The sequence below is a fragment of the Diabrotica virgifera genome, chromosome 1 (genome assembly GCF_917563875.1).
Source record: "Diabrotica virgifera virgifera chromosome 1, PGI_DIABVI_V3a".
NCBI lineage: Eukaryota > Metazoa > Arthropoda > Insecta > Coleoptera > Chrysomelidae > Diabrotica > Diabrotica virgifera.
The window spans coordinates 38,939,945-38,967,091 of NC_065443.1; the positions used below are offsets into that span (position 1 = coordinate 38,939,945).

The 27,147-nt window shown below is 32.9% G+C and overlaps 2 protein-coding genes across 3 annotated transcripts; one reads left to right on the top strand and one right to left on the bottom strand.

Moving 5' to 3' along the window:
- Nucleotides 1-1,700: 1,700 nt before the first annotated feature.
- LOC114335967 (alpha-methylacyl-CoA racemase) lies at nucleotides 1,701-17,827 on the bottom strand. 2 transcript variants are annotated; one of them, XM_028286270.2, is made up of 5 exons: nucleotides 17,562-17,827; nucleotides 14,894-15,110; nucleotides 10,544-10,681; nucleotides 7,856-8,134; nucleotides 1,701-3,049 (listed from the first exon to the last, which is right to left on the bottom strand). In XM_028286270.2, the coding sequence occupies exons 1-5, from the start codon at nucleotides 17,667-17,669 to the stop codon at nucleotides 2,652-2,654; spliced, it is 1,140 nt and encodes a 379-aa protein (XP_028142071.2). In that variant the 5' UTR covers nucleotides 17,670-17,827; the 3' UTR covers nucleotides 1,701-2,651. The 2 variants fall into 2 exon arrangements, with proteins under 2 accessions (XP_028142071.2, XP_028142079.2); XM_028286278.2 differs by having other exon boundaries at nucleotides 14,894-15,079; nucleotides 17,562-17,813.
- A 346-nt stretch (nucleotides 17,828-18,173) lies between these two features.
- On the top strand, nucleotides 18,174-26,673 carry LOC114335983 (60S ribosomal protein L13). Its single transcript, XM_028286288.2, has 2 exons — nucleotides 18,174-18,537; nucleotides 26,240-26,673. The coding sequence occupies exons 1-2, from the start codon at nucleotides 18,255-18,257 to the stop codon at nucleotides 26,626-26,628; spliced, it is 672 nt and encodes a 223-aa protein (XP_028142089.1). The 5' UTR covers nucleotides 18,174-18,254; the 3' UTR covers nucleotides 26,629-26,673.
- The last annotated feature ends 474 nt before the right edge of the window (nucleotides 26,674-27,147 follow it).

Sequence of the window (27,147 nt, forward strand, 5' to 3'; positions counted from 1 at the left end):
TCAACGTTTAATGTCCGACTAAATTATTCTTTATATACGAAAAATTTGAATGAATTTTGAATTAAGTAGTTTTCAAATAAGTACATTTACCAGTAACAGTAGTAACGTAATTGTGGTAACCATAGTTTTACTTAGGTTGATATTTGTCAATTTGGCAGTATCTAAGTCGTTATTTAAATTTAATGACCAAGGGCGTTATTTTTCAAAATAACGCCCTAGGGCGTTATATCGTACTTAACAGACTTCGAAATAATGTCATTATTTGTCAAATAATATAACAGTCGGACATTAACATTAAATTACATTTATTTTTAATTATCGTATTACGTATTAACAATAAATAAAAAATTACAAAAGTGTTAAACTATAATATAATAAAAAAATCGGAAAATAATTATCATATTAATATATTTTTTATTTATGGCCATTAGGCCATAAAACAATTATACGTTTTTCAAAATTTTCTTTTAAAAAGCTATGTCTTTTATCTGTAGGCATATATTTATACGTAGAAAAAGTTCTTTCAACATCTACAGATGTGATTTTACAAGGAAAAGTATTTTACAACAGTATTGGGACCGTGCAAGTTCGGCAAAGCGACCCCTATTTCTACGCTCTGTACTATTATTCGCACTTTTAATTATATTGGCCAATTATATTAGTCCTGGTTACTGGATAATTGTCAAGGCCATAGTCCAAAAAAATAATAAGAAGAAAAAATAAGATTCAGGTTATGTTATGAAAACATCAACAATTGTATGTAGTAAATAAAATTAGTTATTAAAATGCAGTACTGCAAGCAAAATACAATTAATTAAATTTACCTTTATATAATAATTGCCTATCATATCAATATTGTGGAGCAATATATAATTTTTCTGCTTCATTGACAGAAGGTATGAAATATACGTCAATTTGACAATTTCAATTGACAATATGAATTATTTAAGATAGTTGCAATATTTCTCCGCGACTCGCGCAGGGTCGTTTCTCGTTTCCCTTTCCAAGTACTTGCACACCGCGAATAATAAATTTGGGCTGTCTGCAGACAAGTATTAGTTTATTACATGGACAGGTATAAGGATGGGTTTTCTCATTTAGCTCATAAGCCTAAGGGATTAAAATTCTTATGGTTTATTGAATTGTTGCAATTTTATACCTCTGTATACTTAATTGAATTTTGTTTAAGACAGGACTACTTGAACTATAGTTTATCATAAGAAGTAAAATAAACAAAGATAAGCAACATATCTTTAAAATAAGCATTTTTACTAAAAATCCTAATTATAAGTGAAAAAGGCAAAAAAAGCAAAATGCTTATAATCCGGACTTTATTTATTAACAATGCCATTATACAGGCTCGTGGAGATAAGACGAAGTATTAATTAAATCCAGAATTAGTTTGCATAAGTTTCCTTATTATTTTTAATTTTGTTTCTGAAGATAATTGAATAGGTACCAATTTGTTTTTATTTTATCTTTTTATGTATTAATTTGTAACTTTATATAGTTATCTGTAAATAAACGTTTTTCGTACGCATTTCCTAGGTAAAACTTACCTCAAAACCTTATCAGAGCTTGCCAATCGTCGATAAAAGATAGAATAAAAAATAAAGTGGATTTCAACAATTTTATCAAAAATTCAAGGGGTGCCCGTTTTTCGTGCCGATGAGAGTATTTTTATTGAAAAATAATGAAAAAAAAATTAATAAATGTTTATTTAATAATCGCTGAACAACTAAAATATTATAAAAATATTCTATATCAAGTGTAAACATTAATAAAAAATATCACATCTTGTTTTTTACCCACATATGTCCATACCCACTATTTATATATCCTACAAAATATTTCTCCAGTCTATGGTCTTCCTTTATTCTTGCAATTGCTTGGTATTTTACTTGTATTATATTACATTAGATCTTCCTCTACTTGCTTTACCTTTCGGTGTTCCCGTATTATAAAATATTTAAGACTAATTCGGGCTTAATACTGCCTTTTACATATATCCGTAACATTTTCGGCTATTCCAACATTGACATAAGCATTTGCCCTGTGAACTATCTAAAATAAATTCTCAACTTCTCCCAAAAAAACAAAAAAAACTCTTTATGGTCCTTTTGAGCCAGAGATTAAAAGCCAACAGGCAAGAGGCCAATAGGAAGGCCCTTTAAAAGGTGACGAGATAGCTGGCAGTCAACATCACAACTCGAATAGAAGCTCAAAATCGGTTAAGAACAGGTCAAGAGGTCTAATATAAGAAGTAGATGGTCCTTTTGTCAACTTCCAAGGCTAAAGATCTAGGCATTTGATTTCTACGATGTATTTCATTGCTGTTTCAAGTTTGATGGATCGCCTATTTTACTAGTTTATATTTATTTACCACGATGATTATTTTTATAGATAAGTTGTTCCACAAGCATATCACTTAGTTATCAATTGGTATTTGTTATTACTCCTATCTCTTATCAAACTCCTTGTTTTTCTCTATTTTGATAATATATTATAAAGTAATAAGATTGGATGTTAGAGAAAACCAAAATATGTCGAAATCAGGGGACCGCCGAAAGAAATAGTTGGTAGATTTTGAAGAAACCAGATACTGAAGCACCTCAACCACTGAACCTAACTGAACACAGACTTTGTTAACTTTACAGCTTGGAATTCTTGTAACATTGAATAACTCCTTCAGCTTCCAGATCATCTATAGATTCAAGTGAATACCCTAAATTACGTAAAACTTCTTTCGTATGTTCTCCAGTTCTTGGTAAGGGCTTGGTAGAATGAGATTCCCCTGGTGTTCTGCTAAGTTTAGGATGGGGATTTGGGCTGTAGAAATCTTCAGTCTTGGTAAAAGTTTTCTGTTCGATATTGTGAGGATGTGTTGGAGCTTCGTCTAAAGTTAAAACAGGAGCTACACAAGCGTCAGTGGAGTCAAATATTTGGCACCATTCTTCTCTGGTTTTTTTTGCAAATTTTTTGGTAAAAATTTTCTTCAGTTCTTCAAAATCACCATAATGAGGGACTTCTTCAAGTGTCAATCCCAAACCTAGAGAAATAATAATATAAATATCTACCTAGAAGCTGGAACACGATGCGGAATATTAAATAGACAAGATTTAGGCCTGCATCTTGCGTACCAAAAAAAGTTTATTGATAGCAAGCTGAAAATTTGTTAATAGCTTAACGGTGTCTAGTCGGACAAACTTTGATGTACGGGAACAGGGGAAGTTTTAATTACGGAACAGGTTTTGAACGTCAGACTACGAAAACGTTCCATGTATTTTGTCGGACATAACTTATAATTGATTTGTTACCCTTTCGTTAAACTCTCATGCAAAAATCAGACTGCTATTTACCACCAATACAATTCCTGTCAGTTGACATGTTCTACGTGTCGGACATATTAAAATGCCCAACATATTTGTCGGACAAACATTTTTTCATATATTATATCAAGTTTGCTATTGAATAAAATTGAAAACAACCTGCTAGTGTTCACAATTGTAAACTTGTCAGGATGGCCCGTTCTACAATTAAAACTTCCCCTGTTCCAGTATTCCCGTACATCAAAATTTATCCGACTAGACACCTTTAAGCTATTAACAAATTTCCAGTTTGCTATTAATAAACTTTTTTTGGTACGCAGGATCCAGGCCTAATTGTTATACACTGATTCTGCGTTTACACTTGAGTCCAGGGTTCTTTACCCTTGCGTCATCATTTAAAGCATACGAAATAAGTCGGAAATTTACTAAACGCAATAGCAAGTAACAGTAAGTAGCTACTGCTCCGATCACGGGTTAAAATTTGACGTTATCAAATCAATAAAATGTCACATGTAAGTTTTGCATTAAAATTTTGGTGTAGAATTACAGCTACATTTGAAGTAGGTAGCTTAATAAATTCTTTTAATGTCAATAGTGATTAATAAATAAATAAGCAATTTATAAAAAAATTCAATGACATATTTTCTTTTTGTCATTTCATACACTTTGGCGGAAATTAACACAACCTTATATTCTTATTCCTTAACTGTCACTTAACAAAACTTTCTTCTTCTTCTTCTTAAGGTGCCTATCCGTTCCGGATGTTGGCGATCAGCATGGCTATCCTAACTTTGCTTGCTGCTATTCTGAATAGTCCGGTTGTCGATGTATTAAACCACTTTCTCAGGTTTTGAAGCCAAGATATTCTTCTTCTCCCTGGTCCTCTCTTTCCAAATACCTTGCCTTGAATGAGTTGCAACAAGCCATATCTCTGTTCATTCCTCATAACATGGCCAAGATTCTCTCGCATTCTAATCTCGCATTTCTTGCCTATTCTACGTAGAACCTCAACATTAGTCACACGATATACCCACGAAATTCTCAAAATGCGCCTGTAACACCACATCTCGAATGCCTCGAGTTTTTTCAAAGAAGCCTCGGAAAGTGTCCAGGCCTCTACTCCGTATAATAACGTAGAAAATACATAGCATCTGATGATAGAGATTTTGGTAGCAAGAGGTAAATCGTGGCTTCTGAAAAGAGACTTCATCATTATGAACGCTGATCTCGCTTTTCCTATGCGTTGTTTTATTTCACTTGAGTGGTCCCACTGGCTGTTTATGTTGGTACCAAGGTATGTGTAGCTGTCGACCCTGTCAATTAGTTGTTGGTTAACCAAAAGCTGTGTATTTACTATTTCGCGCTTACTGACCACTTTGTTTTTTTCGTATTGAGATCAAGTCCGTATTCTCTACTTATATCTGATATGCGCGACATTATTCTTTGCAAACCATCTAGCCAGACTGTCTGCAAAAACTACAGCGTCGTCGGCATATCTAATGTTGTTCAGACGCACTCCATTGACTAATACGCCTTCCTGTAGTTCTCCCAGCGCTTGCTCGAAGATACATTCAGAGTATGTATATATTAAACAGCACCGAGCATAGGATGAATCCTTGCCTCACTGAAACTCCAATATAAAATTAGTTATGAAAAAAACTGTGTGTAATATAAAAAACTTCAAAATGCAAAAATTCGACAAAAAAAACAGCAAAAATTCAACAGACTGACAGCCACATAAGTAAACAAACCAGAAACGTCACAATGTACTTAAAATCTGAAAACATTCCTAAGCGTCCTTTTTTTTACACTTCGCGTCATAAAAAACTGGTACAACTCTTATAACCGAAAATCGCGTTTTTCAAGATGTGTGAGTTGATGTTGTCAAATGTGTCATTCTAGTTACTAGGGCAACGTTGCCAGTCATCTCAATTATGTACCCATACATTGATTAGTATTTTACTATAATTTATAAAAATATTTCAATTCAAAAATAATGATAGTTAATAAATCTAGTCATAACTTTATGTTTAATTTCAAATCGAGATGCTTGATTGGTTTCTCGTAAATTGTACTGTAAATACAAAACTGTATTGAGTTGTGGGATACTAGAATAAATAAAACACACTGGAAAAAATATTTGAAATTATTACAAAATCAACAACTTTTACAGTGAAAAAGTGTGGAATTTAAATATATATATTTCAATTCGAAGCTGCTGAAATATTAATATTTTGTCATAGCTCCATTATTATTAATCACATCTTGTAATCTTCTGGGCACTGAATTAATTAAATTTAGTGATAAATTTTCATCTCCAAGCTTTCCCAAGTTTCTTCAATGATGGTCAATTGTTAATGATAAAAATAATACCTATGTAAAAACTTTATACATTTTTAAACGTTATTTTTTGTATTTAGATTTAGTGCAATTCCGTTATCTGTGATGGAAACAATGGAGTGATTCACGAACCATTGTGTCCAGTCTGAATACAGGTTTACATTGGGAAAAAAGTGTACCAGTTTTTTATGACGGGAAGTGTACCTATCTCTTTTCAATATACTGATGAAACTAGAGCGTCCATAAATGTGTTTTTACTTAATAACAAGCGGTAGCTGGTTTGTCTTTAGTTTCATGCGTGGAAGAGAATGATGCTAGATAAAGAGTATGTGTTTTATCTCTCCAGGTATTAATGACGCACGAGTAAAGAACCCTGGACTCAAGTGTGATTAGAAATAAAAGATATCAATATCATACAATATAAGACAAAGACAAATGAATGAAACGCTTGTATTATTTCAGAATTTTCTTCCAGAATCAGTTTGTTATAAACCCGCCGTACTGCAGCCAATTGGCTTATTCATGACACCTTTTCCAGAATTCTGGAAACCTGTAACAGTTTGTACAGGTCTGGTGGATGGGTACAATATGTATATAGGAGTCACTTGGTAGTCTGCAAAAAGTATTTGCTGCCTACCATCTAATGTCTCTCAGCCCTGCAACACATTATAGTTGACTGTTTCAGGTTCTCTGCGCATGTCCGTTCAATATATATTTGCCTTGAAGGAGTATACTTTACTTCTATAGTGAGAGTTATGTTGTGTCCGGATCCAGGCTTTTTCGGGTCGCGGATGGTGCTTTTAGCACTCATACAGCTGTCTCCAGACCAGAAGTATTTTTTAGCTGATCCTCTTCTCGCAAGTTCATCAGCCTTTTCATCGCCTCATGTTAATTTATCTTGTACAATGTAAGATTGCATAAATCTCTTTTAGAACATAGAGGTATATTAATTCTCCCAGTAGAAACAGAAAGATATATTTATATGCTTTATTGACTTTGAAAAAGCATTTGATAGAGTAAGACACGAGACTGGCAAGAAGTCGGTTGAGATGGAAAAGACATCAAATGACTAAAACACTTGTACTGGAAACAAAACACCAGAGTTAGGATCGCAGGTTCCACATCCGCAGAAGAGTTGAGTTAGACAAGGATGTGTTCTGTCACCCCTGCTGTTTAATCTTTACTCCTAGATTCTATTTAAAGCGGTACTCTAGGATTCCAAGGATTGAATCAAGGTGAATGGCGTAAATATCAACAGCATCAGAAACGCCGATGATACGGTGTTGATTGCGGATTCCGACTTGGATCTACAACGACTCATCAACCAAAGCAACTCGACCTGTGAGTAATTTGGTATGAAAGTAAACAGTAAAAAAAGCAAAGTGATCCGTGCAGCGAGAATACGAGGATATCTTGCATATTTTTGCTACGTGGCGTACAGCGCTTAGAGCAGTAAAACAAATATTTTAATTAATATATTTGAATCTCTTCGTAAGATTTCAATTTTCAATTGACTTTGGATAGACAGTAGATTCTTCTTAATGTGCCGTCTCCACCATGGAGATTTGCTACTACAATAATTGCAAACTCCTCTGTCTTAAGCTGTTCAAAATTTAGCATTAGTCTTCTTATCTCTTCCTAGTCATCTCTTTCTCTCTATAAATTTCTTTTCACTCTTAGTTGAGCATAATTTTGGTACTCATATTTTGTCATTAACCGACTGTAATGTTTTCCTAACGTTCACTGTGTTGAAAACTTCTCCCTCCTTACCTATTCTATGCAGCACTTCTTCATTGAGGTATGCGATGTCCATAAAATCTTGAGGATCCTTCGGTAGATTCCCGTTTCAAGGCCTCCAATTTATTTACGGTTGTTGTTTTAAAACCCACGTGGAGATATGAAATTCAGTTGCATCCATTGCTAATCTACTAATCTTAAATATCATTTAATTGCAAGATATAAAGAGTTGCCTGTGTTATCGGAGACAAATAAGAACGGAAGATCTGGCAACAACGCAAATAGCATATGAGGATACTGTTAGCAACTTATGAAACAATTCGAACATTCCATACATTTGCCTTACATTTATAGTTGCACGACAATTTGTATAACTTAAAAATTTGATTTAATTTTGTTGATCATAGTTTTGACTAAAAGCATCAATACTTAGGTTATAAGTAACTAACCTTCAATTAGTTTATCATAGAATTGAGGTTCAAGTGCTCCAACAGACATGTATCTGTCATCTTTGGTCTTATATACTTCATAAAAGTGAGTTCCACTATCCAATACGTTTTGACCTCTTCCCTGGCCCCATATAGGAAGAGTATTTTTTCCTCTATAAAACCAAGTTCCCAAATACGCAGTACCTTCAACCATGGATGTGTCGACAATTTGGCCTTTACCTGAAGTGCTTCTCTCTATGAGTGCTAATAGAATACCCATGGCACATGTGAGACCTCCACCTAAAATAATTTCCTATTGTGAAATACAAAACCATTTTGCATAATATTCTTACACGGAAATATGGCAAGCAATAACTCGTCTGATAGCCTGGGTTCAAGTCCTTTTCAATAACATTTTTAGACGAATATGTAAGCACAAAAACGTCAAACTATTCATTGTAATAAATGTGCTCATTAGTTAAAAAAAACTGCATCTTGTTTTCTCAACAATAAATATACAGGGTGTCCCAAAAGTAGCGGGACGGTTGAATATTTAAATGAACATCCGATTGAAAAACTGAAAAATACGTGTTAGATATTTTTTAAATCTATCGAATGATACCAAATAACGGCTCCCCAACTCCACCCCTGAAGGTGGGGTGGGGGTAACTTTAAAATCTTAAATAGGAATCCCCATTTTTTTATTACAGATTTGGATTCCTTACGTAAAAATAAGTAACTATGATTCGAGACATTTTTTCGAATTGTGAATAGATGGCGCTATAATAGGAAAAAACGATTTATCCTGATACATTAAGTAAAATATAAAAACGGTCCAATATCTCGACAAATACACTTCCAACTGAAAAACCAAAAAAATAATGTGTGTGTACTTTGTAAGCACGTAAGAAGTTATACTTCTATTATATGATTTCTTAAAAATAAATATACTTTAAACAGTTTGTTTGATTTTTTTTAAACACTAAACTAATTTTGTGCTTACCGCTTTCAAAAAAATTAAAAAAGTATAGGAATGCACTGGATTCGAACTCAAGACCTCTCGATCTCTGGCCGAATGCTATACCAAATACGCTAAGAAGACTGTGTCTGTATCGGTTCGGACGTACCTAATGACAATTCACGGCAACAAACAGACAAGGTGAAAATAAATATACAATAAAATGTTATAATAATACTCATCTTACTCCTGAGGAAGACAAATCCAAAGACACAAAAATTATAATAAATATATTTACTAAAAACACTAATATATTCTTTTCACACCTTTTCTTGCACTGATATATTTATACATAACTAGAAAGATTTAGCAACTAAACGCCATACTGTCTGTGTGCGCATGCGCGCAGTATTATGACATTTTACTCTCAATCGCGCCTAAAGAAGTATAACTTCAAAAAGTGTTTAATATTTTTCAAAAACCTATCGAATAACAATAAACACGACCCCCACTCCATCCCATAGAGGTGTGGTGGGCGTAACTTTAAAATCTTAAATAGAAAGCCCCGTTTTTTATTGCAGATTTGGATTCCTCATGAAAAAATAAGGAATATTTATTCGCGACATTTTTAGAATTGTTGATAGATTATGCTGTAATTGGAAGAATACGACTTATTAGCGCCATCTATCAACAAATCTAAAAAATGTTTCGAATAATTGTTACTTACTTTTTTGAGGTATTCAAATCTGCAATAAAAAATAGAGGTTCCTATTTAAGATTTTAAAGTTACCTCCCTGGAATAGAGTGGAGGTGGGCGTCTTTAGTGTTACTCGATCGGTTTTTGAAAAATATTAAACAAGTATTCTTTGGTTTTTCATTTGGAAGTGTATTTCTCGAGATATTATACTGTTTCTATAATTTACCTTGGGTGGTTCGTCCACATAAGTAGGAATAACAATTTTTAATTTTCTTGTTTTTGTAAAGAATATTTTAATTCATTTTCTTTTCAATATTATGGGACACCCCGTATATACGAGTAGGCCAATACCTAATTCAGTGAGTATGTATTAATTTTTATCATTATTTTCAAGTAAAAACCTTAAAGTTTTTTGTATGTAATTACCTGCCTACTCGCCTCATTTTAAAAAGACAATTCGCCAACCAACTCTCTTGGTTAACAGTCACTTACAATCATTCCGAAAAGTGTATAGAAACTCAATATAGTCCTCGCGAGTGATTTATACTTTATACTACTCAGCAATAGCAGTACGAAAAATAGCAGGCCTGCTCCAGCTTGTGCAACGAGAAATGACAAGGTAGGAAATATTTTTATTACAATTTACTTTAAGGTCTGGTTTTTTTACTGTTATTTTTTTTATTCTATTTTAAATTCACCCTATGCTAAACAGTCCACTAATAAAGCTCTCACTGAGTTAGTAGTCTCCTCCAAGATGATTTATTGGGTATCAGGATAAATAGTTTTTTTCCGATTATAGCGCTATATATCCACAATTATTCGAACAAATGTCTCGAATAAAAGTTACTTATTTTTGCGTAAACAATCCAAATCTGCAATAAAAAATGTGAGTTCCTTTTAAGATTTTAAAGTTACGCCCCATCCCACCTTCAGGGTGTGGAAGGGGTGTCGTGTTTGGTGTCATTCAATAGATTTTTCAAAAATATTGAAAACATACTTTTTGGACACCCTGTATATGGAGTATAATATAATGATAATAACTAAGTATAATTACCTCCAATATCAGCAAGTACATTTACAGGAGGGAGGGGATTCTCTTCATATCTACCAAATAAAGACAGTAGACCTGATAAAGCAACATAGTTTATATCATGACCAGCATTTGAACTGAAGCTTCCATTTTGGCCATATCCTGAAATTAATTTAAACAATTATTTCCCAACCTCAACCCCGCCGTTTATAAATAATAAATACAACAAGAACTATAATAACTCCTTAAACAAATAATTTCTCTGTAACTGGAAAGTAATTTTTTACTGTAATGAATTTTTTACTTATTTATATTTTTAACTCTTCACTTATATTCTTTTAATTACGCACACTTATTATTCAATTTATTTGATATTTACAATAAATTATAATAAACTAAAACATATACTAAAACTAACACATATAAACAGCAAAGACACAGCAAGCTATAAATTACAGAGGATTAATCCACCAGAGAAAAAGAGGTAAGACCGAGAAAAAGTTGGAACGAAGGAATAAATAAAGAGCTGAGAGAAAGGGCCATAGAAGAGGACCTATGGAACAACCGGACGAAGTATATAGCGTTAGCTATAATCCCTAGGGATTGTAATGTAATGAATGAATGAACACATATAATTTTATCTATATACATAAGTACAATTTATTTGCCACGCCAGTACATTAAAAACAGCTCGTATTTCACCATGTCTTCTTTATATACAGTCCTACCTTGCTCCTAGAATAATTGAGGCCGGACCATCCTAGTTTCGAAGAAATAGACAGCAATTAATGTAAACAAAATGACTTCTCGATGTTTTCACGTTTACCGTTACGGGTTATAGACTAAGAGCCGCTATAGGTGAAATTTCTTAATCATTTTAGGCACGATGGCACCCTATAACAAATAGTAGAACCTAAAAGAAAACGTTTAAACACTGTGCCGTCACTTTTCAGTGGCACATGCGTTGACAGTGGCGCATCAAACTTTCCACTTATGGACGGGATAAATAAATTAAAAGTTGCCCTCCCTTACTAACAGAATTAAATTTTTTCTATCTTTTTAAGTGCTATGTGATTAACACATAAGATTCAGCATAATTTTAACCCACCACCTCCTTCCCCTTGCCCCCACGATCAAAAACTTCATTTTTCGTTTTTATTTTTTTTTGTGGGATGCAATCAATTTTAATATTTCAAAAAATGAACACGCATAGCTGATGCTTTTATAAAACATGTCTATTTTTTATAGACCCGTAGGTAGAGTGTACATAACCTCAAAAAAATAAAAGAAATTTTTTTTTTCAAATAAGCGTATAACTTTTTTTGGAGAATAGCTGTAGGTCTAATTTTTTCTTAATCTTGTGTGTTTTATCAAACACTATATTTCTAATTTTTTTCAGATTTTTCCGTAAGGCTCGCCCCCTTCAAAAATCCGAAAAACTGTTTTTTTTTGGGAGGTTTTTGGGGATTTTCCCTATTTTATAGACTTCATAATATATCTTATAAATTTCGTTTTTATAGGTTATATGTAACTTGAAGTAACCGAGTCCTTTAGAATATTTAAAAATGAGAGAAACACGTTCAAACCCCCCAAAACCCCCTTAAAAAACAGTTTTTTTTATTTTTGAAAGTGATCAGTGTTACAGAAAAATCTGAAAAAAATTGAAGTATAGTGTTTGATAAAATACACAAGACTAAGAAAAAATTAGATCTGCAGCTATCCCCAAAAAAAACTTATATACTTTTTTTCAAAAAAAAATTTTTAAATATTTTTTAGGTTATGTACACTCAACCTACAGGTCTATAAAAAATAGACCTGCTTTATAAAAGCCTTAACTATGCGCGTGAATTTTTTGAAATTTTAAAATTGATTGCATCCCACCAAAAAAAAAAAATAAAATCGAAAAATAAAGTTTTTGATGATGGGGGCAGGGAGAAAGGGATGGTGGGTTAAAATTACGATGAATCTTATGTCTTAATCACATAGAACTTAAAAAAATGAAAATAATTGAATTCTGGTAATTAGGGAGGGAATTTTTTAATTTATGTATCCCGTCCATAAGTGGAAAATTTGATGCGCCACTGTCGACGCATGTGCCACTGAAAAGTGACGGCACAGTGTGCCAACGTTTTCTTTTAGGTTCTACTATTTAAGTTATATGGTCCCATCGTGCCTAAAATGATTAAGAAATTTCACTTATAGCGGCTCTTAGTCTATTACGTTGGCCGTGGCGATAACTTGTCTGCTGCGGAGAGCGCTGTATTGGCAGATAGTGCAACATTGCCCTCTCCTTAAGAGATGGTTCCTTCTGGAACCTTGTCGGGACTGGAACTGCATGCTTGTATCAGCAACTGGGCCCTCTTCTACAACTTCCAATTGTATAAAAGTGACAAGTGCCGGTTTTCGCTTCGCTCCAGTAACTATGCGGATTGCCGGACACGGTACCTGGACATCAGTGTCTTTAAAAATTTCTTCCACCATATTTCGGACAACCCTCGGCGGCACTCTAATTTTGGCATGGCTATTTTTTGCACAATGGACTCCAACACATTCTCTTTTCATTGATACATCTTGCTTTTGATACAGCAGATGGTATGGTCAGTGAGTAGGCATCTGGAAGTGCGAGTGGATCTTGCTTTTCTTCAGTGGTAACACCATGTCTTGTTTTACCGGTACCTCCATAGGCCCCATTAATTCCTCAAACATGAGGTCAGGTACTTCTTGGACTTGGTTTACTTCCACTTCTTCATCTACGTTGTGGTCTCCTTCGAATGGCGCTAGTCGGTTATGGTGTACTTTCATCAGACTTTCCCAGAACTGTTGCAACTTAGGAGAACAACCCTTTCGCATCTTTAGTTTATAGAGTCAGACTTTGTCAATCTTCGTAATTCATTCATTCTTTCTGTAAAAAGGGGAAACCACGAATTATCTACATACGCTGAGCCAATTGACAAGTCAAGTCAAGTTGAGTCATTTATTCATGTTAATATACAAAAGTACTTACATATGTCAAAAAATAGTGTACAAATTTGGTTCAAAGATATAAAATACAAATATAAAACACAAGGTACAAAGTACAATTCAACAATTCACAACTGAGTTCCAAACATCAAAGTTAAAATTTAAAAATTCATCACTGCTGTAAAATGCTCGACTAATGGGGAAATTCTTTAGTGATTTTCTAAATTGTAAAATTGGCAATTCAGTAATTTCAGTAGGCAGCTTGTTGTAAAATGTTACACCCTAAGAGTTTGGTCTGTCTCTACTTCTTTGGAGCCTGTTGTAGGGCAGTATTAAGGCATGCTTATTCCTGGTTTCATATCGGTGTACATCCTCATGTCTTTGATGACAATCTATATTTTGTTTTACATGAACAATACTCTCTAGAATAAATAGCGAAGGCAGAGTTAGTATGTACAGTGCAACAAATGCTTGCCGACATTCTTTCTGATAGGACAGGCCAGCAATTATCCTTACTATTCTTCTCTGAATATGAAAAACATATTTGGCTCCAGCACTGTGACTCCATGCCAAAATTGCATAGCTGATGTGTGAATGACACAGTGCAAAATAGGCCTGTTTTAAAGTGAACTGAGATACACACTCAGCAAGTCTTCTAATCAGAACAGTTGCAGTTCCTAAATTAGCAACAATGGACCTTGTATGAGCTTTCCAACATAGTCCTGCATCCAAGTAAACCCCCAAAAATTTTATTTGTTTGTCTGCATCGCCAGATGGAAGCTGTCTTGTTGAAAAAATCAAAGACTGAGTTTTATTGAGGTTTAGAAGTTTATTGTTCTGCCTTATCTTGTGCTTGTTTTGATGCCTCTATTGCTGCATTACAATCCCAATCTTTGCAGGTAATAGTAGTATCATCAGCAAAAAGAATAAATGAACTGGTAAGGTCTGTCTGTGGAAGATCATTAATATAACTTAGAAATAAAAGTGGTCCCAATATTGACACTTGAGGTAATCCGATATTTATAGCTCTCTCTGCTGATCTCTTTTTACCCACCTGCACACTCTGCTTTCTATTGGAGAGATAGCTGGAGATCATTGCAATGCTACTATCTCCAAACCCATATCTCTCCAATTTCCTGAGAAGCAGTATGACAACAATGTATGAGTCTATAAAATCGTGTATATGATGCCGGAATACCACAATACTGATAAATATTATTCTAACGAGTCTGTAAAAATAGGAAATTGTAATGAGTTGGTAATAATAGGAAAACCGAACGGAAAAGTATGTTTGTGCATTAAGAATATTTTATCACTTGATTCAATATACACGATTACCAATATGTATAGGTACACCTATAAATAGAGAGGCTGTAAGGCAAGTACATTTGAACTAGTAAGCTGTTTTATTACCTGTGAGTCTAGCATATATCAACCTGGGATTCTCCTTCATTAATACCTTTGGTCCTAAGCCTAGCTTTTCCATAATTCCTTTTCTGAAAGGTTCAATTAATACATCAGATTCTCTTGTTAGGGATTTAATTATATTGATAGCTTTGGAATGTTTTAAATTCAGACTCATTGATTGTTTTCCATTTCCTAAACAGTCCAAATTAGAATTATATCCAATCTAAAAGTAATTATTCATTATTTTTTTCAATTAATTGTCATTCAATTATTCAGTGCTTGCTGGTAGTGAATAATATGATATATATAATAATCTTTTTCTATTCTCATACTATATATCAATTATGATTTCACTACCTGTACATAATGAACTTCATTATGATACAGATTTTCATTACGATACAGATTTTTAACCAATAGAATCGCCATATTCCATTCGCAATGAAGGTGGCACATGCACAGTGACCAATGGGGAGTCAAATACATACGCTTTGGCAGTTCTCAATATGTAAACAAACTGACAAACTACTTTGTCAAAATTTGTTTGCGTTCCAAAATTAATAAATTTGAATATATTTTTTGTTGTGAAATATCATAGAAAAAATCGTGTATACAACTTACATTTAATTATCATTATGAAGCTCGTAGTCTATACGAAACTCACCACTAGGTGGCTCGTTTCGTACCCCTCATACTCGCTTCATAATGACCATCATTAAATGCTCATTGAATAATATACTATTAAGATGTGTGGGAAGAAATCAATGTAAAAACTTTTTGGCTATTTTGACTCCGATAGATGCTATGCATCTATCAGAGGCAGGAAACAGCCCTGCCTGACGCCCCTCTCAGTCTATATTTCACTTGAGAACAACATCTTTTCAAATGAAATACAGATGTCCAAATACTACTGTCTCCTGTCTCCTACCTTGTTCAATTTGTATTCACAGGAAACAATCCAGGAAGGAATAGAAAAAACTAACTATGGGAATAAATATAAATTGTCAATCAATCAAATTGTGAAACAATCCAGGAAGCACTAGAAGAACTAACGACGGGAATAAATATAAATTGTCAACCAATCAGTAATATATGGTTTGCCGATGACACTATTTTGTCTATTAGCGGAATGCCTTGAAAATTTACAACAAATGCTTGACAGAGTGGTAGAAGTCAGTGAAGAAAACGGACTGTCCCTAAACACAAACAAGACAATAATTTATGGTAATTACAAAAGCCCAACAGCGCCAAGAAAGCATAACAATACATGGAGAACAAATTAAAAAAGTTGAAAAATATAAATATCTGGGTACAATAATTAATGAAAATAATGAGTACAGAGAAGAGATTAAAGCAAGAATAGGACAGGCAAGAAATGCTTTCAACAAACTGATCAAAAGAATTCTGTAGCAGGGATTTTAAAATTTCTTCAAAGATAAGACTTCTGTCATGCTAAGTATTCTCCTTATTAATTTAATGGGTTGGAGGCTTGGACATTAAAAATGTTTCCGACAACTTAGAAGTCTTTGAATTATCGGCCTACACAAGGATATTATGTAATTTACTGTTTTATTCAGGAGATTAAGCCACAATTCTAATTTGAAATTGATTTATTAACGTTTCAACTTCCATGTCAGAATGTTGTTCTGAAGCTATTTCCTTGTGGCAGAAATAAGCCACAATTTTACCAAAAAAATGATTTTATTAACGTTTTGAAGCCCAAATCGGGTTTCGTTGTCAAAATACAAAATACTACTAAAATAAAGAAAAATGTTGGTGCTAAGTAAAAAATTTCTAATAATTTATTTAATCTGACTCATTTATATTGGCAATACAGACGTATATTATACATTTTAAAGTAAAAGACTTTAAAATGATATCGCCAATATTTTTTTGGTAAAATTGTGGCTTATTTCCCATTGAAAATAGTTGATTCCATGTCAGAAATCGTTATCAAAATACAAAATATTAATAAATTAAACAAATCTTGTTTATATTGCTTGGTAAAAAAATTCTTCTATTAACCCAAGATATTTTAGTGTGTTCACTAGATTTAGATGTGTACCATTTAGGTTTAGAGGATTGACTCTCTCTAAATTCCTCCTTCACGTAAATTTTATGATTTTCGACTTCTGAAGGCTTATGTTAAGTCCTACATTAGAAGTCCATTCTGTAACTACGGCCAGAGCCTGTTGCATTCTATCTCTGACTGTGCCATTACTTAAATATGCCCTGGTCTATGATAACAAAGTCATCAGCATAACCCAATACATGATACTATTGAGAAATTCACACCAAGAATGCAGTATGGCTAAGATAGGGCAATACATTTCTAATGGGGAATAAACGCACAGGTTTGTCGGTCTTCACCAGTTGTTGATTGCTCTCTCAAGAGCGTCGCACAGGAACTGTGGCAACACTGAATGCGCATTCATATCTTAACAGTACTGCAATCCCAGTGTGAATTTCACGTTAGATAAGAGTTAAATTGACATTGGGTCTGGCATATAAACAAATTATAAAATATTTAGCTAAAACCGATTCTAATAACTTAAAAAATATATAGATTGTGGCAATTATTGTGAGAGCCACGGAAAACATTTTATTAATTGGAAAGCAACAGTTCCACATAGCCATAAAGAAAAATAAAACTACTATTCAAAAAGGTATTAACCTTATCAATTCGAATTACAGATGCTCCAAATTCAGCAAGAACCATACCACAATAAGGAACTGGCAACAACCCTGAAAATTCTATTACTTTGAGTCCTTTTAAAGCCATTTTTCCTTATATTTTGCACCCAGAAATTTTTATTACTTTTCTTTATAGCATTTGCACTCTGAACTCTGTTCTGTTTTTTATTTTGAATAATGTTTTTATTTCAAATTTGACATTCATTTAATGGTATGTTGGTTATGTTGATGACAGCTGGACATACAGTATTTTTTATGTTTTTGGTTGGTCATATTGTGATAGTTAGTTTTTGGATTTGTAAAATAATTTATGACGAATGAAGGAATTTTTGTTGTGGATTCACAGTAGGCCACAATTTTACTTAAAAATATGTTTATTTTGACGTTTAGATTTTCACTTCGGAGTACTACATATTCCCAATAAAAATGATAAATAAAGTGAGAATCAAAACAGAATTTCAAAAGCAAAACAAATTGTTTTGAAAGGTTTAAAATGTTTTTATAAGATTGTATTTATACTGATCTTCAGAAATTGCCTGACGGTATGTCATGTGTCATGTCTGCCAACAAAATAATTAAAAGTAACTAAACTCGTTTCTCGTTTCCGTCTTTTCCATTTCGTTTACAGCACGTGTCGGTGAAATCGGTGCTGTTATAGTAAAAAACAAGCACAATGGCTCCCAAACGTAATAATATGATTCCAAATGGCCATTTCCACAAGGATTGGCAACGATTCGTCAAGACTTGGTTTAACCAGCCTGCCCGTAAAATTCGCAGAAGGAATAATCGTATTAAGAAGGCTCGTGCTATTGCCCCTAGGCCTGCTGCTGGACCTTTAAGGCCTGTCGTAAGGTGTCCATCAATCAGGTACCATACTAAAGTACGCGCTGGACGTGGATTTACCCTCCAGGAATTAAAAGCTGCAGGTCTTAACCCCAGATTTGCAAGGACTGTTGGTAGGTACATGCATGAATATTCCATAACTAAACTTAAGTACATAATTTGTAGTTGAATATGTTCAACTTCCATATAGACACACTTTATTTTCTTCTGGTTAAATCAAACTAGTGAAAGACATTCAGATGTATTATTTGCTTTCTACCACATGGACAAAACCTTTTACATATCCTAAACATGTGTCATTCACACAATATATTGATATGTATTTGCCACTTTCTATGGTCTGTGCCTACTCCCTTTTTGAAGAAGTATTGCCTACTCCCTTTTTTCCTTTTTTTCAAGTATTTTATACTTCTAATAGTCACCTTTTTTTGTAGATACAACAAATAAGAGCCTTATTCCATTATTTTGGTATTTCTTCCTTTTGCCAAACTTATAATGTCAGGCGGAATATTCTTTGTCAGTCTTTCGCAGCCTTCTTTAAAAATCTCAGCTGGAATGCCAATTTCTCCTGCTCTTCTGTTACTTCATTAGGTCTTTTATTATTTATTTAACTTCAATCAAAGTTGGTTCCTCGCATGTCCCTTCTTCGTCTTCTTGCTAATTCTCAATTTCCTCTGGTTGGTCTGTGTTTAACAGATATAACAAGTATTCCGTCCATCTGCTTAATGTCTCTCTTGCAAGTAAACCTTTGTTTCTGCAATACTTTCTATTATTCTTTTTAGTTTCTCTTGATTTCTTAACTTCTCTGCAAAAATTTGTTGCCTCTTTGTTTATGTAGGCTTTTTCTATGTTTTTAATTGCTTTTCTAACTGTTCTCTTTTCTTCTTTCTGCAAATTCTTTTAAATTCTCTTTTGATCATATTTTGGGTATTTTCTCTGTCCCTTTGTACTTTATTAAATTGTGGTCTGTTAGTTCTCTGTGTGTTTACTGTCTTAATACTTTTCCATTAAAAAAATAAATTATAACAAAATTTATTTGCTATATCTTATATTATTTAATAATATAAGTATATTACTTAATAATCTAAGATATAGCACACAACTGCTATTTTATAGGTTACATTTGTCAAATCGTTGGTCTCATGCGCAAATTGCATAAGTCACAAATTGAAAATTTTACAGGAGAGACAAAAAAGTGTGGAGTTTGCCTATGTCCTATGAGGAAAATAACTTTCGTTTAGCGAAATTGCCGTGAAATAAAATGATAATTGTGCTTGTGGGAAGTGTCAGGCGGTAGCTTTTACCGTCTACTACTAGATGAAACCAAAAAAACAATTTTCGCAAAAAATGGACTTAGGCAATTTGCTCATTAGACTGATGAAATGTCAATTAAGGATCTGTCTTAGCATAGATTCTAAGGGCCGATTTCTCATATCGAGTTCAACTCCAGTTTAACCTGAACTTTTAATAAACGTCAGTTTAAAGTCAAAATCGTCTTTCTCAATTCCCGTTCAACCGATGGCAGTTTAAACTTGAACGATGCTTGAACGGTGGAATTCGGCCGTTCAAAGATTTCGAACTCAGTTCAGATGATTTCATGGACTACGCATGCGTTGTATTAACACGAAACGCTGTCATAATATAAATATATCCTATTTTATTATATTAAGCCTAAGGATAAACGATAACATTATTTGTGTTTTTATAATATTTATTTATAATTATTAAAATGACTATTTGACTATAAATACTTAAATTTAACTTTATTCAAAAACAGCATAAAAAAGGTAGTTCAAAATGGCGACAGTTTTTTGCCTTTTGCCATCTATTGCCATTTCTCGAAAGCTGTAGAACGAGCACTGACATGAACGCGCAATTAGAAATGCATTCCAAACAGAACCGGAGATCACCTGTGAACCCGGTTCAACTGAACCATAGATTAACGCAGGTATGAGAAATCGACCCTAAAAGGATGCAAAAACAATTTTAAGTGAAAATGTTATTCCTTTATTGATGATTTAAATAAAGTAAATTATAAACAAATAGTGCATGACAAGTATAACATTTTACCGTTGACTGATAAATATACTGGAAGATACGAAACTAAATGAGCGTTTATGTACGACACCAGTGGTTTTAGAAATAGATGGCGTTAGCAGCTTTCTAGGTACGAGATTGAATTTACCTGAGACAACGATGAGGCGTATTCAGGTAGCTTTGGTTATCGGAATTTGAGGTCGGTCGGGTCGATCGGATTATAATAAAAATTATTTATTTCTTTTGATGCATTTAAATTTGAGTTCTCATTCAACGATAACAATGGCAATCTTTAAAATAATTATTGGAATGTACCTATGTATTACTTTCTAAACTCGTTTTTAAATTAGCAAGAATAATTGTAGTTGTAATTTGTCTTTTAATTTGAATTCTTGAAACAAATCATTGAATATTCTAAAGTTTATTTAATAATTTTATATAATAATATAATTGATTTAATAAAAAAATTATTTAACGAGAAAAATACTCACTGGGTGATTTTAGATATTGTACATTTCTTATTTGCCTCATAATCTCGATAAAAAATTAGGTAGTTATTTTCGTTAATTACAGTCTCTTCTGATGATTGTATATTTTGTTTGGAGATATTGCAACCGTATTTACTTAAATGAAATTGACTTATGGCTCTGTCAAAGCCATTAATAAAAAAATAAAAAAAAAAAAAAGAAATTGACTTAGTAACCCGCTCGGCCACTTTAAACTCTTCGAGAGAAAAATGGTAAGGATTCGTAAATTGTTGCAATCGCGATTTCCTACAATTTCTTCCAAGTTTTTTCGTGCGGTCGATATTTTCCGAGTTAGGGGGAAAATAGTGACTAAGTATAATTATTGAATTATTTATTATTAACTTTACTTCTTAAAGGTGCCGTGCATTTCTGCGTAGGCGTCCACCATGCATTGTATTGTCAGGTGAGATATTAGATAGTCACGATTACATTATTCTATTGAGAGAAATTTCATTAATATCATTTGGCGAATATTACCCAGCCATGACATCTTTTTCTAGACCTCTCTTACCCTCTATGTTTCCTTCGATTTCCACTTGCCGACAAGTATATCGTTTTCCTCGCAATATGGCCCAAAGTATGTCCATGATATTTTAAGCATTCGGTGCAGGCACCTCATTTCAAAGACTTCAAGTTTGTTAGTGGAGCTGGCCTTTATTATCCATGCTTTCATTCCATACAAGAGAACAAGCCAAACGTAACACTTTAGCGTATTGTATCTCAGGTTGAAACCTAAATTTCAGTGAACAGTCATAAGAGTTTGGAAGTGGATATCCCATTGTTTATGAGAGATATTTTTCATTAAGTTGAGCCCGTTTGAGCTGACAGTCGGAGTGAGTGTATATTGTCTTACCAAGATAGACGATTATCCAGTTTTATTCCCAAGAAGTTAATCAATTCTGAATAATTTATTGTAAACTCTTTAGGAACTACTTATTAACTTTTGCTCTCAGAACGAATTTCGAATAAACAATACGTTCTTCAGACACAAAGATCAACAAAAATATACATTCAAAAATACAAGAGCACACAGATACGATATTGATTATATATTGACAAACAGAAATATCCATCATTCTCAAGTACTAGACATAAGATGTTTAAGTGCAGCTAATATTGGAAGTGATCACAACCTAGTACTTGGAAAAATCAGAATACATCTACAAAAAAAAAACAGGAAAAAAGACCCTATTGAATGTGAGACAAGAATAAAGGTAGAACAGCTACAAGACTTGTCAACACGAGATCTATACCAGAGAAGACTGCAAAAAGTACTGAACGAAAACTACATAACACCAGATGAAGACATAGAAGAAAGTTGGAGGAAGATTAGAGATAATATCAAAATATCAGCAACGGACGCACTTGGAGAACGTAAGATAAGTAAACATATACGAAAGAAAAGGAGAACACCATGGATCTGTGAAGAAATAAAAATAAAATGCCAAGAAAATCTAGTTAGAATACAAATTCAAAAGAACGAGACAAACATATGAAGAATATAAAATACTCTGTTACGCGGATGACACCGTGTTAGTAGCAGAGTGCGAAAACGACCTACAAAGATTACTGAACGAATGAACGAAAAGAAATGAATATGAAAATATCAGCCCAAAAAACAAAAAGCTTAGTAATATCCAAAGAACCAATAAGATGCAAATTGGACTTAGACAATAAAAGAAAATACTTGAGAATTAATCTATCAGCCGACAATAATACCGAAGAAGAGGTTAAATACTAATAATTAAAGCCAGTAGAACGGCCGGATGCCTAAACGACACAATTTCGAAATACAAACACCTTAGAGTGGAAACAAAGGACCGAATATATAAGTCATTTGACTGAAGTTATTAGACCAGTTATGACTTACACTGCCGAAACAAGACCAGATGCAAGCAAAATACAAAGACGTCTGGAGACCAACGAAATGAAGATCTTAAGAAGGATTGCTGGAAAAGGACTACGGGACAGGGTAAGAAGTGAGGAAATCAGATGCATATATGTGGGATAGACAATATAAATACCTGGGTAAAGAATAGAAAAGAAGAGTGGAATCAACACATAAGCAGGATGTCTGAATCAAGGATAGTAAGAATAGCCAGGGACAAGTCACCGTTAGGCCGAAGAAGTATAGGACGTCCAAGGAAAAGATGGAATGACAATTTAGGGACAGAATGAAAGGCACCGTTGAAGAAAAACAGGCAGTACTGCCTATATAAAAGAAAAAGTAGAAGAAATTCTTTAGGCAGATTTTTGGTAGTATAATGTGCTTCTTTGGAGTTTTACTGAAGATTATTGTTTTCGTTTTAGTGGGAGAAAATTCTAGGCCAGCAGTGTTTGACCAATTCTCTAATTTCTAAATGACTAGTGGTTTAAGTGATTTAGCGATGTCATTGATGGCAATAAGGAAAAGTGCAACGAGTAGACCATTGAGGAATGTCGTTTAATTGGATTTTTGAGTCTTAGGCAAGCCGCACACCAAAGAAACATGAAACGTGAAACATGTTTCATGAAAATGAAACACTGCTAAACAAATCTCAAAGTTCGCCTACCAATCAAACGAATGTGATTCATGCTCATGACACATTTTTATTTTCGGAGAGTTTCATAAATGGCCGGACGTATATTTGTTTAGCAGTGTTTTATTTCTATGAAACATAATTTACGTTTCATGTTTCTTTGATGTGGGCCTGCCTAAAAGAACGTTATCTATTCGAATAAGTTCCGTCTATATAGGAAATTACTAATAAATTTTATATTTGCTTGAATTGACCAACTTAATAGAATTCTTATATCTAATCCCCAAATGGCACGCGTTATAAAATATAATAAAAGATAGCCATAAGCCAAACATACTTGATCACATCCAAATGACCCATGAATTACAGATTCAATATCCACTAGGTTGTCTAATGTAGATGTGGACTTTCTAAATCCACTTTGTATAAGGCTAGGTAGCTATAATATCAATAAGTCTAATACTATCTAGTATCTATCAAGTGAATAAACTGATTAATTGTAGCAAGTTTTGTTCTATTGAGTTTTTTCACTAAGCTAATACTTTTCGAGTTATTTGCAAGTGAATATGTTCATTTTTTAACAAAAAAAAAACACGTTCTAGACGGTTTTACGCAAATAACACAATAAGTAAGTATTTTATGGAAAAAAGTATTCAATAAAAATATAGTTTATAAAAAATTTAAGAAAGATGTCTGTATAAAGTCTTTATACTCAGTAGAAGCAGAGTTGTAGCTAATGAAAAGTAAGTTCTTATTCGTCAAATTCCAAATCGAATATTTCAACGTGAAATAACCAAGAAATAATGCACATTTCTGGGAAAACTCATCGCAACTTTTTTAAAGTGTTTAAAAAAGCTTTGTTTTTGTTTTTAAAATAGTTTCTAGCATTAAAGTAAGCACGTTACGCTAAAAATAAAATTGGTCCTTTTTGTAAAAGATAGTTTTAAAAAAGCGTGAAAATCACCCTGTAAAAGAGAACTTGCATAAAATTTTTATTTCGAAAGAGATGCTATACATTTGCTATAAATCACAACAGAACACGATTTAAAAAGAAAAAAAGTTGTTTGTGTTTTTCGTTTGGCCCCTCAAGACGAATAAAATCAAATTATTGTTACCGCTTCACAAGTGACTTTACTTATGTATTGTTTATAATATGATCTGTAAGTTTCATCGTAAATTTAGTTTTACAGTATTGTTTTTATTTTGAAAAAAAAAATGCCTTTTTTTTAAACTTTCTAATTATTAGTGATCCTAAATATCCCAAAGTGTAAAGTTTGCTTTTCTGAATATTTTGTTTTTCTGTAATACAAAAATTGGTTAAGATATGGCTGTTCCGAATTTCCATATACTCGTGATTAGTGACTCATTGAAGCCCTTTTAACTACAGCCTTTCAAAAATAAGCACTTTGAACCGATGAAACTTACAGATCCTCTATAAGCATACATACGTAAAGTAACTTATGAAGCGCTACTGATTAATTTCATTTGAGATGCTAATTAGGAGGTGATTTTTAGATTTTTTTTACAAAAAAAGGGATCAACTTTATTTTGAGCGCAACTTGTTTACTTCTGATACTAGAAACTCAAAAAAAAAATAAAGCTGTTTTTAAACTTTTTAAAAAAGTTATGATGAGTTTTCCCCGAAAAGTTCTTAATTTTTTGGTTATTTCATGTAGAAATATTCAATTTTGAATTTGACAAATAATAAGAACCTACTTTTCATTAGCTACAACTCTGCTTTTACTGGGTCTACGACTTCATATGTCATATTTATATAAAATATTTTTTTTCACTTTTTGGTAAGCTGTATTTTTGCTATGAATGTTTTTTTGGTGAAATACTTCCTTTTTAAGTTATTTGCGAAAATCCGTCTAAAAACGTACTATTTTTTGAGAAATGAATATATTCACTCGCAAATCACTCGAAAAGTATTTACTTGTGAGGTCAAGACTAGTGAAAAAAACTCTATGGTCAATTTATATTTTCAACATTTTTGCAGAAACAAAAACAAAAAAAAATTAATACAGATTAATATGATAGTGGCTGCTGCGTTAAAATTTTGAATACGGGCCACGTAAAATAACCGCGTGTTCTTGGCTAGTTCCTTGAGTAGGGAGAATTTTACACTTTCCTCTAAGTCTAGTTCCAACAAATTTAAGCTAGGCGCGCCACTATACGGGCAGGTTTTAAAGACAACAAAATAATGCATAGGCTTTCGTATCTTTCCGTATTTATCAATCAACGATTTTACATTTAACGTATGTCAAAAAGTAGATGGTCTAAAAACTCTCTTGCATGTCTTTCCTATATTTTCTTGGCTACATGTGTTCTTTCTTGTTTTGCATATTACAGCTGTTATGTATACAATAAATCATAATTTTTATAAACCGCTAAATTGACAGTAGAAGAGCAATTTCAATCTTATACTGATTTTTAATGTAGGGAAAGAAGTTCGCAAATTTTAGTTTAGTAATTTTATTTATCTTTACTATTTTCTATACTATTATATTAATTATACTTTATGGACAAAAAACTATTTATAGCAGTAAATTGAGGAAGAAAATCTATATCTTTTTTGTTTTATTAAGGTGTTAACTCTTAAAAAACCAACAAAAACAGTTGAGAGGTTTTGACGTTAAGGTATCAATATAGCAAATAAGATATAAACTTTCTTTGTCTTTATGTAATATATTTTGTTTTCCAAGAAAATTTAATTGTCTTTTGTTTTTTAGGTATTGCTGTAGATCACAGACGAAGAAACAAATCAGTAGAATCAATCCAACTGAACGCTCAACGTCTTAAAGAATACAAATCCAAATTAATCCTCTTCCCCATCCACGAAAAGAAGAAGATTAGAGCTGGTGAAGCCACTGAAGAAGAACGTAGAATAGCTTCACAATTACAGGGAGAAGTTCTCCCTATCAAACAGTCAAGTCTCAGAACAAAGGCTAGAGTTCCAACTGAGGAGGAAAAGAAATTTGAAGCATATGTAACATTGAGGAAGGCCCGTGCCGATGCAAGACTTGTAGGTATCCGTGCTAAGAGAATTAAGGATGCTGCAGAAAACCCAGAGGATGTGACAAAAGCTGCTGCAGGCAAAGAAAAGAAATCCAAAAAGTAAATTAATGTATAATTTTTATATAAGATAATAAAGGATTTGTTATCAGCTTTTTTTTATTGAGAAAAACTTTACCTCGACAGAGAGAGAAATATCAAAATCAATCAATCAAACTTTTATTAACGCCATATCATTTACAGATTAAGTACAAAACAACAATATAAAATTTTAGAATCATATCACACACATTTTAAGATTCAGTTTGATAAAAACTTTTTCCACCTACCTCTATCAAAAGTATAATTTTCAGAACGTGATTGTAGGGAGCAAAGTCTTACTTTTCCTCCCTAGGGAGGAAAAGTAAAAGTGACGTCATGGTATTTCATTCATGAAATATAACTTATTGACACCCTGTACAATATCTGTTTTGTATTAAGTATCTATATATTTTAACGTTTATTTATAAAACACCCTGTATTTTACAGAATGGTAAAAAACAGTAAATTGTTATTTTGATTTAACAATGTTTACATTAATAATTTGACAGTTATACTGTACCTAATTGTTAGTTTTAGTTCTCTA